This window comes from Grampus griseus, assembly GCF_964374135.1.
Source record: "Grampus griseus genome assembly, chromosome: 5".
Lineage (NCBI taxonomy): Eukaryota > Metazoa > Chordata > Mammalia > Artiodactyla > Delphinidae > Grampus > Grampus griseus.
Window position 1 is genome coordinate 17,513,429 of NC_138998.1, and position 16,894 is coordinate 17,530,322.

General features: G+C 38.9%; 2 protein-coding genes across 4 annotated transcripts in view; one reads left to right on the forward strand and one right to left on the reverse strand.

Annotated features, from left to right (window-relative positions):
- The window catches only part of EIF2A (eukaryotic translation initiation factor 2A), a 37,741-nt gene extending 26,347 nt beyond the window's left edge, over positions 1-11,394 (reverse strand). For 2 of the 3 annotated variants that reach the window (XM_082654668.1, XM_082654666.1), the window contains exons 1-2: positions 11,320-11,394; positions 1,617-1,686 (exon numbers count right to left, since the gene is read on the reverse strand). In XM_082654668.1, the coding sequence (XP_082510794.1) occupies positions 1,617-1,686; positions 11,320-11,371 (122 nt within the window). In that variant the 5' untranslated portion in view covers positions 11,372-11,394. Of the gene's footprint in view, positions 1-1,616; positions 1,687-2,027; positions 2,139-11,319 lie in introns of all 3 variants that reach the window. The other variant, XM_082654667.1, reaches the window with a different exon arrangement.
- A 274-nt stretch (positions 11,395-11,668) lies between these two features.
- Positions 11,669-16,214, forward strand: SERP1 (stress associated endoplasmic reticulum protein 1). The gene is made up of 3 exons (XM_082655637.1): positions 11,669-12,146; positions 12,437-12,512; positions 13,692-16,214. Exons 1-3 carry the CDS (start codon positions 12,063-12,065, stop codon positions 13,730-13,732), a joined length of 201 nt encoding a protein of 66 aa, XP_082511763.1. The 5' UTR covers positions 11,669-12,062; the 3' UTR covers positions 13,733-16,214.
- The last annotated feature ends 680 nt before the right edge of the window (positions 16,215-16,894 follow it).

Sequence of the window (16,894 nt, forward strand, 5' to 3'; positions counted from 1 at the left end):
GGACCCGAGACTTGCAGTGTCAGCATTACCTAGGAACTTGTTAAAAATTCTAATTCTTGGGCCCCTGCCCCAGATCTAATGAATCAGAAAATCTGAAGAGGGAACAGTATCCTGTGTTTTAACAAGCTCTTCAGATGACTGTGATGCATGCAAAAGTTTGAGAACCACTGATACATGACTTCTTTAGGATAATGAAATGGTGATTATCTAATCCCATCATTCTTTTTAAATTTATTACTGTTCTATAAAGAAGTTTTCCTCATCAACGATTTGGTTACTGAAAAATAGTTTGTACAGGAAAGGCAACATAAATGCTTGATTTTTTTCTTTCTTTATCAATTTTCAAAGTAATGAACAAGGATCCCATCAATTTCTCATGCTGACCAATAAGATTTGGAGGGAGGAGGATTTTTTTACAGACTACTTATATACTTAACACATCTTAATTCTTAGAGTCATTATTCTTCTTAATGCTCAAATTGTCCCATCTAAGGTTGGTATAAACCCCTTCATGTTGACTCCTGTGACAGTTTAGCAAAACCCCATTAGCCTTTTATAACTTCCTTGCTTTCTGGCACAAGATATGTATGGCTCAACTCATACATTTTTTGTCCTATACCTGGAGTTGACCACTCCCCCAAGGAACTGGTTCCTTTTAGTGAAGAATGGCATTTAGAAATCATAATCTGTGACGTATTTACTGCTACCAGGTTATCACTGGCTCTAGCCCTTTAGAGTGGACAGAACTACGAAATACAAATGTTTTTATGAAAAGAAATCATGAATTCATATTGATACATGCAAGTCTATCTCCCCACTTCACTCTTATGCTGAAACTTTGGTTCCTAATGACATTAATATAATTATTTATTTGTTTTACCCTACAATAGATTTAAAAGGATAACATCAATTTTCTATTAATAATAAAACTATTGAATGCATTTAAGAATATTGTACATCATCATATGGTTATGTCACCAACTTAATATAAAGCTAGGTTCACTTGTTCCCATTTTCCATTTAAATATTTTTTTAAATTTAAAACAATTACGTGGTCCAAAGTCGAAACTATATATACCAAAGTTCATTTACAGACATGTCCCCTGGATCTTGCAATTCTCTCTCCTCCTATAGATAATGACTTTTGTTAGTTTTTGGTTTACCTTTCTATTATTTCTTTTTGGGAAAAATGTCTCTCTATTTATCTAGCTATATATTTATATGTATATATTTTTTGTATATTTCATTTCTTATACTTTTTCATTCTATAATTTATCGAAGATTATAGGCAGTGGTTTGGCTACCACATTTACTGGTTTTTCCTCAGTCCCTAAGATAAAATTCTTCTAAGCTAGAGGCATGAACTGAATTACACTATTGCCTACACCTTTTCTTTTAAACATGCTTAAGCTATTATTTTCAAATCTAAAGATCATTTTTCTTGATAGAGAATATGTATTCTTTCATTCTTTCCATCTTCTGTTAATATTATATAATATGTCCCAAGAAACTAGCTTATCTGTTCTTTTTCTTTTTTGTTCAGAATATAACAACAAAAATACTTTAGAGTGCATTGTATAGTTCTCTGTAACATTACTCGACAAAATAAACCATACCTTGGAAACACTGTGCTTTCTGTAAAATGTGGTGGTCCATTCACCATGTATAGTCCTTCTGACCCTCGGACTAAAGAAAAAAAAGGGAAAGAACCACCATTACTTTGTTAATAAATACTCAGTTATCACAAATGTTTAAAAAAAAAAAAGCTTTCAGTCAAAATACTAATGAAATCATTAAACATTTCATAGAACTATCAAACATCAGCATTAAAAGGGCACACTTTTCTTCCTCTTGCATAAAAATCATATAATCGCTGAGAAATAAATAGGTAATGCAATGGACTGAATGTGTCTCCACAAAAATCCTCATGTTGAAACCCTAATCCCAATGTGATGGGATTGGAAGGTGGAGCCTTTTAGGGGGTTATTAGATCACAAAGGTGGAGTCCTCATGAATGGGTTTAGTACCTTTACAAGAAAAACACAGAGGATACAATAAGTTGGCAGTCAACGAACAAGAGGGTCCTCACCAGACCTGACCATGCTGGCACCCTGGTCTCAGACTTCCAGCCTCTAGAACTGTAAGAAATAAATTTCTGTTGTTTATAAGCTACCCAGTATGTGGTACTTTGTTATAGCAGCCTGAACTGACTAAGACAGGTAATATCCCTCTTACTTCTTTTCCTATAGAGCAAATTCATTTAGTCTCTAAGGAGACTACTTCAATAAATCCACTTTTATCTATCTTACAAGAAATCTATGCATTTGCATTGAGATACAGCATTCATACTTATATTCCTTCATTCAAATGGAAAAAAGTGATCTTAGTATTATGTTTTCACATTATTTTCTAATCTCATTTTCAAAATGTATGGATGTTGGAAACAGAATTAGGAGCTGAGTCTAAGTTAAATCTTCTTTGTATCAGCTTACTCTCTCAAGTAATTTTTATCATTAAAAACTCAAAATTGTAACTGTCACCAGTGAAAGGCAGTTGTACTATAGTAGAAAGGACATGAACTCAAAGGTAGACCTCAGTTCCTATCTGATTGTGGAATCTTAGATCCTTCCCACCTCTGAATCTGTGCCCCAATCAGCAAAATATAAACTTTAAAATACTGTGTGCTTTATGTAAAATAATAACATAAAAATATAGTATAAATTCATTCAAAGTTCTTAAAAAATGACATTATTAATATATTTACAATTTCTCAAGCTAAGAGAACAAGCAGGATGAGATACATTCATTTACTAAACTCCCAATGATAGTAATATTCTAAAAAATTAAGTGGGAACAAAGTTTAAGATTAAATAAGCAGAAACATCTACAGAACTAGATTATACTTTTTTAAAATGACTGAATTAGAAGCTTCTAAAGCTGAACCAAATAAAATGATTCATTCATTCAGCAAATGCTTACTGGAGGAAAAAAAAACTACCACCAAAACCTTATGTTGAGTACTGCAGATACAATAGGGAGGAAAATCAGCTTGTCCCTGACCTCACTAATCAGATAATTAGTCAAATATATGGAAATCTATAACTGCATTTAGTGCTACAAAGGAAAGATATAAGAGGCTACTACAGTGAATAATATGGAGTTTTAATCTAAAAATGGAAGGTTAGGGAAAGCATCCTTGAGTAAGTGATTTGTGTGCTGAGATCTGAAAGATGAACAGCAGTTAACAAGCAAGGAGAACAGTAACAGTCACAGAAACTCCGTGACAAGAGAGATGACAGCGTCACAGGAATGGAAAGGAGGCCTGCGTGGCTGGAAGGAGGTGGATCTGGAGAAGAAAACAGGGCTCAGACCAAGCAGGATCCTGTGGCTTAAGTTAGGCAACGTTGGACTGCAGCCTAAGAATGTTGGGAAACTTCAAAAAAGTTTTAGGCAGATTTTTAAAACTAGACTTGCAATTTGAAAAGCTCAACTTGGTACAGTGTAGACAGTGAACCAGAAGGCAGTAAGATGTGAAGAAACTACTCAAGATGGTCTGCAGTAGTCCTACAGAAGAGATAATAGAAACTTTGGGAATTCCCTGGTGGTCCAGTGGTTAGGACTCCAAGCGTCCACTGTCAGGGGCCTGGGATCCATCCCTGGTGGAGGGAACTAAGATCCTGCAAGCCGAACAGCACGGCCACAAAAAAAACAAAACAATACAAAACTTGGACTAGGGTAGGGCAGTGGAAATGGAAAGTGGAGAATAAGTGTTCAATATTCAAGAGAGAAAACTGACAGGACTTGGTGATGAGTAACTATTTTATCAGCTAGAACTCCTGCTAGCAGCAACAGTATAAGAGCTGAAGAAAGGAATAAGTTTTACTGAAGTCCATGGCTACAATTTCACTTCTTTCCTTTTCTGCCAGCTATTCACAAATCTCCCACTCTTCAGCAGCAAAGTTGGTAGCGAGGGGCCACTCTTGGCTCCAACTCTGATCCCTATATCCTTTCCCTTCTCAAGGGACAGTTCTCATAACATCAATTTTCTACCTGTAAATTAACTAGCTCAATCTTCAGATATTGAAAATAATATAATCTACCTTCCCAAAGTAAATAATTTAAAGTTAGACTGAGGGAATTCCCTGGTGGTCCAGTGGGTAAGACTCCACACTCCCAATGCAAGGGGCCCGGGTTCAATCCCTGGTCAGGGAACTAGATCCTGCACGCATGCCACAACTGAGTTCGCACGCCACAACTAAGATCCCGCGTGCCGCAACTAAGACCTGGCGCAGCCAAAATGAATGAATAAATAAATAAATAAATAATTTTTTTGTTTTTAAGTTAGAATGAAAGTAAAAGGACCACTGACAAACAAGATAAAAATCTATGTACTCACAGAGCTTCCATTCTAGTGGAAATGATGAAAAATAAGGGAGTAAACACGTAATTGAATAATGAGTTTCTGGTCAGATATCCACAAGTATACAACTGGATACCATGTTTCCTCATATACTAAACTGAGTTGCCAAACTGCTGTGGGTAGTTTGCCCTTGAATAGAATGGAGTCTAGCAAAGTGTTGTACATATATCAAAATCTAAACTCCTCACACTACTGCCTACAAGACTCTATACCTGGCCCCTGCACAGCTCCATGTGCTAGGCATTAGGGATCTTAAAAAATGAGTCCATCACTACACTCAAAATGATGATTTCAAAAGGAGCTCAGTCTACTGCTACACCTTGAATGAAACACTGACGATATCTATTCTAAAAATCTCTAATACATTTAGTAAACATTTTGTGCCAGGAAATGTTTTCCTAGAAGACTTGAAAACTACGAAGTTTAATTCTTTAGCATCAGAAATTCTCAACTGCTTCTTGGCGTTCTGGCTAAAATCAAGTATTGCATCAAAATTCTCTTACTACACAGGCAAAGCTGTGTTGTTTCTTGTCACCAAATCAATCGTCTGCTGCAATATAATGTATGATACATTATGATTTAGAAGAAAACAAGCCATTCTTTTCTTAATACTACAGTTAAGGTTTTAATAAACATTTATTTGAGGGATTAATAAAAAGTGAATTTCCCAAACTAGGGGGTTTGTAGTTGTCAGATTACATGTTATCGCTAGGTTGCATAAAATTCTGTCAGGCTAATGAAGTCCCTCCCACAAGCTGCAGTGACAATTTAACTCACTAATCGCTCTTTCAAAATTCTCATACTTATCTAGGAAAACAAAACAGTACATTATCAGTGTATACCCAATGAAGTCGCAATACTTTTAAAATGTACCATATGATGATGCAATCAAACCATGCTCTATTGCCTTAACACATGCCTGAAGTGATTGGCAAAAAAGAAAAAAAGCTTTCCCTAGCTCATCTCAGCTTCCTGTGTTCTCATGACACTTGTACCTAGTGACCTTGGTCCTCTGTATCTGTTGACTTTGCTGTTATTACCGACCACAATGTTCACTTGGTGAAAATCCAAAGTTTTCGTACGTTATATTAAAGTGGCAGCTGTACCTCAGAACCCATGAAGGTAGCCTTCTGGCCACAGCAGTGGGAACTTTCAGGGTATTCAGGGCAACCAGTATGGGTACAAGGTTTTCCTTTTCCAAAATTTCTATTTCATACTTATATCCCAAACTAAGACATGTAGAAGATCCCAAAAGAGTTGCTAAGACTGAATGTTTATGTACCCCTACCCCAAATCCATATGTTGAAACTTAATCCCTAATGATATTTGGAATGGCTTTGGGGAGGTAATTAGATCATGAAGGAAGAACCCTTATGAATGGGATTACTGCCCTCATGAAAGAGGCCCCAAAGAGGTCCCTTGTCTCTTCCACCATGTGAGGACACAGTGCAGAATGGCTGTCTATGAGCCAGGAAGCAGGTGATCACCAGACGCTGAATCTGCCAGTGCCCTGATCTTGGATTTGCCAGCCTCCGGAACTGTAAGAAATAAATTTCTGTTGTTTACCACCCAGTCTATGATATTTTTGTTACAGGAGCCAGAATGGACTAAGACAGGAGTGGGGGAGCAAAACTCCCACTTAACTTAATAATGCAGATTATTAACCCAAAATCTCAGAAGGCAACACCGACAGAAATGTCAGTGTGAAAAGTGCCATGTCTTTCTTGCTCAAGTAGCATTCAGTCTCATGTGGCTTTCAATTACTGGTTTTAGTATGTTTCTGGAGAAGCAAAATCTTGAGTCAAATCAATCAACTGCTTTTCAACATGCATATGTTCACATCCTAAATAAAGAACACTTTGAAAACAAAAATTAAAAGGTTACATAGTCTATGACTCCATTTAAAAAACTTTTTTTTTAAGAAAAATACATTTGTATTTTGCATAGAGATGGAGAAAAAAAGGCAAACTGTTGTTGTTTGAAATTTAGAAGTACATTTCAATTGTCCCTTGAATAATAATCAAGATAATTTCACTAGGTAGTCTCAATAATTTTGTATTATATTAAGGTTGCTATTCAATATTTATCACAAATCATTATGTTCGGCCATGCTATAAAAACTTACTAAAAAAAAAATGGTTGGCTTTTCACCAGGATATATAACACTCATGAAATGACAAAATTATCATGATACAGGACAGATCAGTGGTTGCCAACGGTTGGAGTTGGAAGGAGGGTCCAATGATAAACGGGTAACATCTTTGTGGTGACAGAGCATTTCTATATTCTGATAGTGGTGGCTACATGAATCTACACATGATAAAATATAGATATGCACAAACTAGTAAAATCCAAATAAGGAGAGCAGTTTAGTAAATACGACTGTACCAGTGTCAATTTCCTGGTTTGGCTAAGATACTATAAGATATTATCATTGGGGAAAGCTAGATGAAGGATATGCAGGAACTTTCTTTATTCTCTCTGCAACTTCTTTCAAGTCTTAATTTATATCAAAATAAAAAGGCTTTTAAAAAGCCCATCCCTTTTTGGTAATACTTTGTTCACAAAACGGCAAGAAATAAAACCAATCAAAAGTCTGTCAACATTTCTCAAGAACTGATTTGCCTGGGAATACAGAACAGAGGTGTTAAATTAAAATTAAAAATCGAATAGACCAAGATTTTTGTACTAAGATAAAAACATATTCTGCAAGACAAAAGTACATATCAAAGCTACTTCATACACTGATGATACTGTTGATTCCCATTAAATTAGACAACCTTTGTACATGATGCTTTACAACAGATATGTCTGTTATATGTGAACTAATTATCAATCAAATTCATCATTAAAGTCATATTGAGTCATTATAGTTTTCTTCGTACATGTAAACCACTATTTAAAACAAATATTTTCTTTCACACTTCCCTACATGGAAGCGTAACTATGAGAAAGTGCTGTAAGACATTTTGGAACCACTAAGATACTATACTGGATTTATTAGTTTGAGCAACTTCTTATACAAACTTGAATACGTGGATATACAAAGTTTATCAGAAGAAACACAAAATCAGGTTCATAACAGAACATAAACTGCATTATAAGTTAATAAAAGCAAAAATAAATATGGACTCAAACTCTTTTCAATAACTGAAACAATTTTTTTCTACATATGAATTTCTAATGAGGAATTCATTTTAATTAGAAGCGACTAAATGTAAAACACTGAGTAAAATGTGGGGATAGCTTAACATAGTGTATTGACACTTGATATGATTCCTTATTTTTAGTGATTTTCCCCTTAATCAAAAAGGATCAGCAATATGTTCTACTGGAAAGAAAAATCTGGAATGCTAACAGTTCTTTTCATTAAAGCAACAAATAAATGCCAGAGTTTCACACAGAATAACTGTTTAAAAACAACAATTACATTAAATACTGTACCTACATAGTATCTTTTTAAAACTTACTAGCCTTTCTAGATACTCACATACTATTTATTGCTCTAGGCCTGAGTTAATATGAGAAAACTACTGGACTTCAACAAACAAGGGTCCTATGCCAGGGATATGGTGATCATTATAGTATGATACTTTTTCCAATGCTTACATCCCCTGAAGTATATATCAATTTAAGAAAATGACTCAGTCTTGATTATCTCAATGGCTTCAACTAGGCAAGCTGATTGGACAATATGGGCTTCATGTAAAGGCTATTGTTTTACATACCTAGCATCCAGGCCCCCCTTTTAGGAGACTTTAGTTTTCCTTTGGGAAATATTCAGGGGTGAGAATATAATTTGGTCCTGGTGATCTGATTAAAAATTGACTGATTCAAAGATGAGCATGAGCCAAGCCAAAGACAGCCAGCCTTGAGACTGGCAAAGATGTGCACTTTCCTCTGGGGCCGTTGAGCTGCTTGACTGTAAACCTGGAGCTCCCGATTAGAACGTCAGCCTGACAATAAGTTTAATCGGAAAGAAAGCAAGAGCTGAAGGAGGAAGAAAAACAGATTTTTGGAGTCATGTGAATACCTGGATGTAACAGTAGAAGCTTTAAGGTTACATGAGCTTTTTCTTAAAAAAAAAAAATCCCCTTTTCGGGGCTTCTCTGGTGGTGCAGTGGTTAAGAATCCACCTGCCAAAGCAGGGGACACGGATTCAAAGCCCTGGTCTGGGAAGATCCCACATGCCATGGAGCCACAACTACTGAGCCTGCGCTCTAGAGCCTACAAACCACAACTACTGAGCCTGCGTGCAACAACTACTGAAGCCCACGCGCCTAGAGCCTGGGCTCCACAACAACAGAAGCCACTGCAATGAGAAGCCCACGCACCACAACGAAGAGTAAGCCCCGCTCACACAACTTGAGAAAGCCCACGTGCAGCAACGAAGACCCAACGCAGCCAAAAATAAATAATTTTTAAAATATCCCCTTTTTACCTGCTTTAGCTTTTTGTCATTTCCAATTGAAAGTCATAACTAATAAAATTTACTGGATAATCTTTAAATTATTCACAACTCCAAAGTCCCGTAAGTCTATATTTAAAAAAAGGTTCTGGAAGTAAAAGAATCTATTATTGACTGAAATACCTATACTAAGAATGTTTAAAAGATTAATCAGTGTGTTCCAGTGAAAGAAAAATGGGCCATGGAGTTGAATGACTGAATATAATCCTGACTCTGCCAATTTGCAATGTGAATTTCCCTGAGCTGCTATAAATATGAGAATATTTGGAGCACACAGACTAGATAACCCTTAAGCTCTTACGAAGTCCTTGACCTTAAGCACTGTAAGAAAACTGTCACTCTTGGTTAATCTGACTACAAATAAAGTGGTTATCATTCATTAATTTATTCTTCCATTAAACACTTAGTGTTGGGCTTCCCTGGTGGCGCAGTGGTTAAGAATCCGCCCGCCAATGCAGGAGACACGGGTTCGAGCCCTGGTCCGGGAAGATCCCACATGCCGCAGAGCAACTAAGCTTGTGCGCCACAACTACTGAGCCTGAGCTCTAGAGCCTGCGAGCCACAACTACTGAGCCCATGTGCCACAACTACTGAAGCCCGTGTGGCTAGAGCCCGTGCTCTGCAACGAGAAGCCACCGCAATGAGAAGCCTGTGCACCACAACGAAGAGTAGCCCCTGCTCGCCGCATCCAGAGAAAAGCCCGCGTGCAGCAATGAAGACACAACACAGCCAAAAATAAAAAAACAAAACAAAAACAAAAAAACCCACTTAGTGTCTATTGTTTACCAAGCATTGTACTTGGTACTGAGAAGACAGGGATGAATAAGGCTCTGCCCCTGCCATTAAGGAATTCACAGTCTAGCAAGGGAGAAGAGCATCTAAACAACTAGATATTTACCCTATGTGATAAGTGGGGAAAAAACCCCCAAAAACCTCAAGTATATATGAGGTACCAAAATAGGCTGGGGAAAGACTATCTGGGAAGAGTAAGGAAAGACTTCACAAAGTAATGATGTCTAAAATGAAATTTAAAAGACAAAAAGACATCAGCCAAATCAAGAGGAAGAGAGTAGTGTTAGACTGAGGAAATAGGTTGTTCAAGGGTTTTATGAGCAGTTCAGTATTGATGGAGAACAAAATAGGATAGGATGGCAAGGAGTAAAATGAATGACAAGAGCTATTCAAGGATTATAAAGGGTTCTATATGCTATGCTAAACAGGATGGAATTTACCCTGCAAGCAGTCACTGTAAGGATTTTAAAAGGGAAAAAATAATGATCAAATTTTAAAATGTACCAGTTTTTAAAGTTCAAAAAAAGCATTTAGTATTCCAAAATTATAAGTAAGATACAAGCTACCTTTATGAAGCTACAGAAATAAATTCATTTAGTTACTTTTTAAGCAGTATCTGCCTGGTATGTTATCTAACAAATTAGTTTTTGATAAATGTGTGGTGAATCAACTGTGGTAGCCAGATTGAATATGAATGGGCAGGGTGCTTAATAACAAAGATTTCAAAATGTAGAATGGTGAAAAGTGCAAAAGCTTATTTTCCCCCCAAGTCTCAGGGGGAAATAACCCCTTTCCTCAAAAGTAGACAACCTTTCTCTCAATGGTTTCTTTTTCCTTAATGTTATTAAGTTATTGGTAACTTATAGCCTTCTTTTCCCTCCCAACTCCCCTCTCCTTACTTGATGCTCATATATGAGACTCCAGCCATTAATCCAGAGTCATCGCCGACATTGTCCAAGACTAAGTTTATTATCTTCTCCAACATTATAAACTCTGCCTCAGCTTCGAAACCTCAGGAATCCTGTAATGTTCTAACGTTGCTACTTTATCTTTATAATGTTCATTATATGCTACCATCCCAGACCACACTCTCATCCCCTTAAAACCTACACTACTGCAGCTCCACTCGCCCTACTCAGTCCCACAAATTTCATTAAAGCAAGGAGTGCAGGATTCGGTATCACTTAAATTCAGGTGTATTTAATGTGCGTGGTTATTCTAGTAGACCGAGTCATACGTTTACGTTTTTTTCTTATTACAGAGCTAGCTAAATGACTTCACCCTGTCAACAGGGCTTGTCACCAAGTAAGCGTTAGTGTAACACCAGTATTGCAGACCCAGAGTAACAAATCCCACTAGCACTCTTCGTTTTTATGCCCCTTCCTCTATTCCTGTAGAACTTGAAGTGTCAGGAAAGAATGATGGACGAGCAAAAGGGAAGGGGAATGCTGGAGCTCCGAGGCTAGAGCCTAACTTCCGACTGCCACGCTACACCAAGAAATCCAAAAAGCCCTCCGGCTCTCCTACAATCCACAAGAAAAGGCGGATCAGACTCCAAGGCTTCTCGGGTGGTGCCCAAGATTAGAGACACAAAAATTACTGCTCTAAAGAAATAATCCCTTGCTCGTTCAGAGCTCACCTGTAAGGAGCGGCGTGGACGGCGCCATCTTGTTCCGGAAAGAGAAACTCATATGCTTGGGTCAGAGTTCACGAGAGCCGAACCCGGCCCCAACACGTCTCCTCCGGCGTGAGGCGGCGAACTGGTGTTTCCGGGGTCGCCAGCCTTGGGGCCAATTCACTTCCGGTCGGAGAGAGACATGAAAAAGGAGGCCGAACGCGCACGCGCAGCTCTGGGTCAACACTTTACGGAGCGTGGAGGGGCGGAGCTAAGGTTGGAGTGCCGGCCTTCGCCCTCCCTCTCCCTCTGCCTCAGCAGGCGGAGCGTGCACTTCCGCGGGGCGGAGTCGGCCCAATGCTGACGTTGGCAGCCGAACCCGAAGTAGTTCGAGGCGACGGCTTGTACCGTCCGGTTGTTGCGTTGTGTAGCGTCGCGTTCTCTTCCTCTCTCACTCCACGCTCCCGGCGGAGGCCCCAGCGGGGACGCGAAAATATCACGGCGGCCTGCTCTCCCCCTCCCGCTTGCCCGTCTCGCTCGGCCGGACGGTCCGGCGTCGTCAGTCAGCCGGCGGCCCGCGCCCAGCTAAGGGCTCAGCCCCCGCGCCCGCCGCGCCCAGGCCCAGCGGCCGGAGCTAGCGCCCCACCTGAGAGCCTCCTCGCTCCGGCGACGCGGGCACCGGGAGTGGAGAGTTGGTCGCAGAGGCCCGAGGAGAAGGGAGCGAGCGAGGCCCAGCGGTGGCCGGGGCAGGTGGTTGCGCTGCGAAGATGGTCGCCAAGCAGCGGATCCGTATGGCCAACGAGAAGCACAGCAAGAACATCACCCAGCGCGGCAACGTCGCCAAGACCTCGGTAAGGGAAAAGCGGGCGCCCCTGTTGGTTCCGCAGCCGGGTATGAGGCCCGGGCCCCGGGGCCGCGCCGAGCTCTCTTCCCCAGACCCGGGCGACTCAAGGGCCCGAGGTCGCGAGCCGGACGCTAAGTTGGGAGCTCAGGGAGGTGGGTGCCGGGGCCGGGCGGCTCGGGAACGCAGGGGAGACCAGTGAGGTGCAGGGACCCGGCGACCTGGCCCGGGGTGCAGGGTGAGAGCCCGGGGTCTGAGTGGTTTTTTTGCATTGGAGACCGTGCATTTTCCTTTTTGCAGAGAAATGCTCCCGAAGAGAAGGCGTCTGTAGGACCCTGGTTATTGGCTCTCTTCATTTTTGTTGTTTGTGGTTCTGGTAAGTGCTTTGGGGGCGATCATCGGGTAGGGTGTTGGATGACGGGTTGGGGATGACGTGGTGATCCATCAGTGGTGAATCCTGCCCGCATAGTTCTCAATCCACCTGCCGGGAGCTCCTCATAATTCTGTTTTATCTGAACCCAGTTACTTGTCCCACATATGCACAGAGGGTGGTGCTCTAGAAACTTCTCCCCGCTTGATTTGAGCTCACAGGAGAGCAGAAAAGGAGGTCAGGTCCTTAGTAATGATCGAGTTGACAAATATTAGACCAAAACAAAAAACAAAAGCACCTCCCAGAATGAGAATTTAGAATATTTTGAAACCTTTGCGAAAGTGAAGCTTATGAACAACATGTACATGCGGATGTTCGAACTTAATTTAACATGTTCCGAAATCTAATGTCTTTATGTCAAAATTGGATATATTTTATAAAGTAAAGCTAGTGCAAAGAATTGGCTCATTGTAGAGGAACTTGTACCTGATTGGCAATTTAACGTGCGAGACAAATGTTTTTAGTTTAATGAAAGAAATGTTTGACATATGGTAGGAAAAAATAGTTATCAGGGCAGACTGCTGTTAGAGTAGTAGACTCTTGCCCAAGGAGATGGATTACAGAATGCCTTCTTCTCTTCATCTTACTATGCAAGCTGTTAATATGGAAATACTTGTTTCTGTTTTACATGTTCTGACATCTTAAAGTTACTGAGGTTTCTTTTAAACATTTCACTTTGCCTGTCTCCTAAACATACCAATTGGAAGCTTTCCTGATAAATGGCCAAGAGCCAAGCAATTTATGTAACCTAAAGATTATTGAATTTCAGCCTTGTGAGAATGAGGAACTGTGCGTATGTTACAGGCCAAGTACACCTAATGTTTAGGGTTAAACCAAAATAATTGTATGCTAGAAAAACCTTTTTGCTTTGGTGCTTTAATTTCTTTCTAAAAATCACTGCTTATTTGGTAACTCTCTAGACATTTTGGCATAAAATTCAAGGAAGCTGAGGCATAAAATATTGTATTATTACGGTAGGCCTGTGTTCATATTACTATGAAGTTACATAGTACTTGCAAGTAATTGTAAGGGTATTCTTGGATTCTTGAACTACCTTAATGTTTGTCAGTTGTCAGGCCTGTTTTATTCCAAGCATGTTTTAATACTTGCTCTTTCTCTTTACAGCAATTTTCCAGATTATTCAAAGTATCAGGATGGGCATGTGAAGTGACTGACCTTAAGATGTTTCCATTCTCCTGTGAATTTTAACTTGAACTCATTCCTGATGTTTGATACCCTGGTTAAAAACAATTCAGTAAAGCATCCTGCCTCAGAATGACTTTTCATATCATCCTTCATGTGTCATTCCAAGGTTTCTTCACAAGTCATTCCAAGTTTTCTAGTCCATACCACAGTGCCTTGCAAAAGCACCACATGAATAAAGCAATAAAATTTGTTAAGCTACAGTAGTGGACCCTACTTATTCAGTCAGTAAAGAGTAAGTTTTTTTTTAATGTGGTTATTAGAACAATATACAATATAGGTAATTAGATTGAATCTGTGTAGACAGGGTCTAGATTTTGTTAGCCCTAATGTGTAAATGCAATTAGCTTAATTTAAAATTTGGAATCCTACGGTTTTTATATAGCTAGGCACTTTATTACTATTTCTTGAAAGCACACTCCCATAGAGGGTCATGTAACCGTCCTGTAATAAGGTGCTTATAAATGGAACAACTACACGGTTAGCCTAGTTTCCCTGAAATCTTTAGCACCTGAAAATTTTAAAAAGCTTCTAAATGCCTAATATAAAGGGAGATGCTTATAGCCACAACGTCTATTTTAACAATATTATTTCTATTACACTACCTTGGATTTTGCATGAGTGAATATACTAACGTAAGAGGCCATAAGAAAACAACTTGGTTGAGCATTTTATAACTTAGTCACTTCGGTTTCACTATAAGCAGCCATGGTGGAGTAAAGTCAGGGAAGGTTTTTTATATCACCATTGATTTCACCAGAATTACTTTAATATATGAAAGGGGCCTATTATGCTCACAACACTTTAGGGAAAAATAGTACTAAAAATGGATGCCTCATCAGGACATACTGTTGAGTCCAGTGTGCCGTAGGACAGCATGTTAATAGCACTTTTAATACCAAAAAGGCACATCAACTGCAAATTAGTTTGGAAATGCTTTTTCTTGATTTATGATTAAAATTCTGTTAGGGTACTAGATACATCAGACTAAAGTGTCATGTGAAATTAAATGGATTTACTGATACGGATCAGTCTTCAGTCTTCCCTTTGTTGTATGATTTTACAGGTTATGATTGATCAAACTTTCTTTTTACTAATGATAAGGGTGAGTGATAAGGCAGGTTTTGAGTTTTCTGGTACTGTTGAAAATTTCAAGTATTGGCTATTTAAATTCTTAGCCATAATGATGAAAAAAAGCCTGAGAGGTGTCTATGTGGTAGTGAATTGGAAAGAAAGCTGCTTGTTTGCTATGTTAATTGCCTCAGGATACCTCTTGAAAATAAGCTGTTTTAAGAGGAACAGAAGGGAAATCTACTACCTAGTCTATATACAGTGTGAACCTCAGAGCTTCCCATACCCCTAAGTATGGGGAGAATAAAGGAGAGGAGTGGTTAAGGACGTTTAGGAACTTGACTACAATAGGAAAGGAATCTGCTGACCTTAGGCCAGCAGGTTTTTATCTGCATTGTTACCTGCCTTTCTCACCCAGGAAATCAACCCCTGTACTTGTTTCCCTCTTGGAAACAAGTGTCTTGGTTAACTAATTCTATTTTGTTGTAACTTAAAAAATGAAAGTTATTGTTCTAAATTCATAGCAGGTGCCTTATTCTTTGCTTTGAGTCAAACTATTCCATATCAGAATTTCCCTTGGTTTCCTATAGATAACTGGCTTTAAGACATTGAGGAGTTTTGTTTTGTTTTTAATGTACAATGTCTGTTAATTTGACTGTTAACTTGCCATAGTGAGCAATCATTTTACATATGTAAAGTTGCATTCCCTTTGTATATCGTGTCATTACCAATTGGGTGCATTTTTAAGGGTGGATTATGCATGTTTGGGTCAATGAAAGCTATGTCATTTCATTAACCCTTTAAAAATAAAGATCCCTGAATATTTGATGCCTTCTAAAAGGAAATGATTTTATAGAGTTCTTATCTGAGTATACTTTTTATACTTAATAGAAAATGATTTTAAGGAACGCCTGGTATGTTGTCCTTGAGTTAAAAGAAATAGTACCCAGAGGCACAAATTTAAGGTTTTAACTGGGAATAGGTAGCAAGAAAAATATATAAAAGCACAATGAATTAAATACTTTCCCAACTGGGGTTTACCCTCATCTCATTATTTGAGTCTGGTTCAAGGAAAAGCACAATTTTTTTTCTTTTTTTTGATTTCCCTTTCCCAGTTGAATTTTATATGTCATCTAATATTGAGCACAATGTGAGAATAAATACTTTATCGGGGTTGTCTACATTATCCAATTACTCTTTGTAATTTAGCTATAACGTTTCAAGGAGTTGTCAGTGATTTCATTGTATCTGTTGGGTTGTATATAATGTTGCTCAAAATGATTGAGTGAGCTTCCAAAATAAGTGAAGATTTTCATTGTAACAGAATGCATTGTAATAGGCTTTGATTTACATTAAAGAAATGTATATACTCAACTGCAAGGCCATGGCTATTGTCACTGAGGTTCCTGGAGTTTCGTTGGCACAAAGGACTACCATGTAGTGCTGGATCATATTCTTGGGAGGTTCAGCAACAAAATTTTATTATGCTTTTAGCATCTGTAAAATTTAGGACATCATCAGATTTTCCATTTAGAAATTGTTCTGAAGTTTGATTCACATTTACCTATGTATTCGTTTTTTTAACTTGTCATTTTAGATGCAAACCACAACTTTAAGAGGTAGGAGTTGGGTTCAATAACAAATTCTATGACACTCCCACAGAGAATCCTTTCCTGTCTAAACACAGTCCCACTCTAGCTGCTTGTACCACTTTATCTTCAAGTTAGAACAAAAATGGCCAAATCTGGAAAGAGTGCTAACGAGCAATAAAATGCTAGAAATCAAGCTGAAGGGAAAAATTCAACTGTCTGGACTTAAATAATTCAAAGTAAATTCATATCAAAGAATCAAAGATAGAAATGCCATAGAGGGCTTCCCTGGTGGTGCAGTGGTTAAGAATACACCTGCCAATGCAGGGTACACGGGTTTGAGCCCTGGCCGGGGAAGATCCCACATGCTGCGGAGCAGCTAAGCCCATGTGCCACAACTACTGAGCCTGTGAGCTACAACTACTGAGCCCACATACCACAACTACTGAAGCCCACGTGCCTAGA

What these genes read in the sequence shown, in the direction of transcription:
- SERP1 (XM_082655637.1), top strand. Translation starts at nt 12,063, where the DNA reads ATGGTCGCCAAGCAGCGGATCCGTATGGCCAACGAGAAGCACAGCAAG. An exon ending in GCAACGTCGCCAAGACCTCG is followed by an intron (nt 12,147 to 12,436) that starts GTAAGGGAAAAG and finishes TCCTTTTTGCAG; the next exon opens with AGAAATGCTCCCGAAGAGAA. An exon ending in TTTTGTTGTTTGTGGTTCTG is followed by an intron (nt 12,513 to 13,691) that starts GTAAGTGCTTTG and finishes TTCTCTTTACAG; the next exon opens with CAATTTTCCAGATTATTCAA.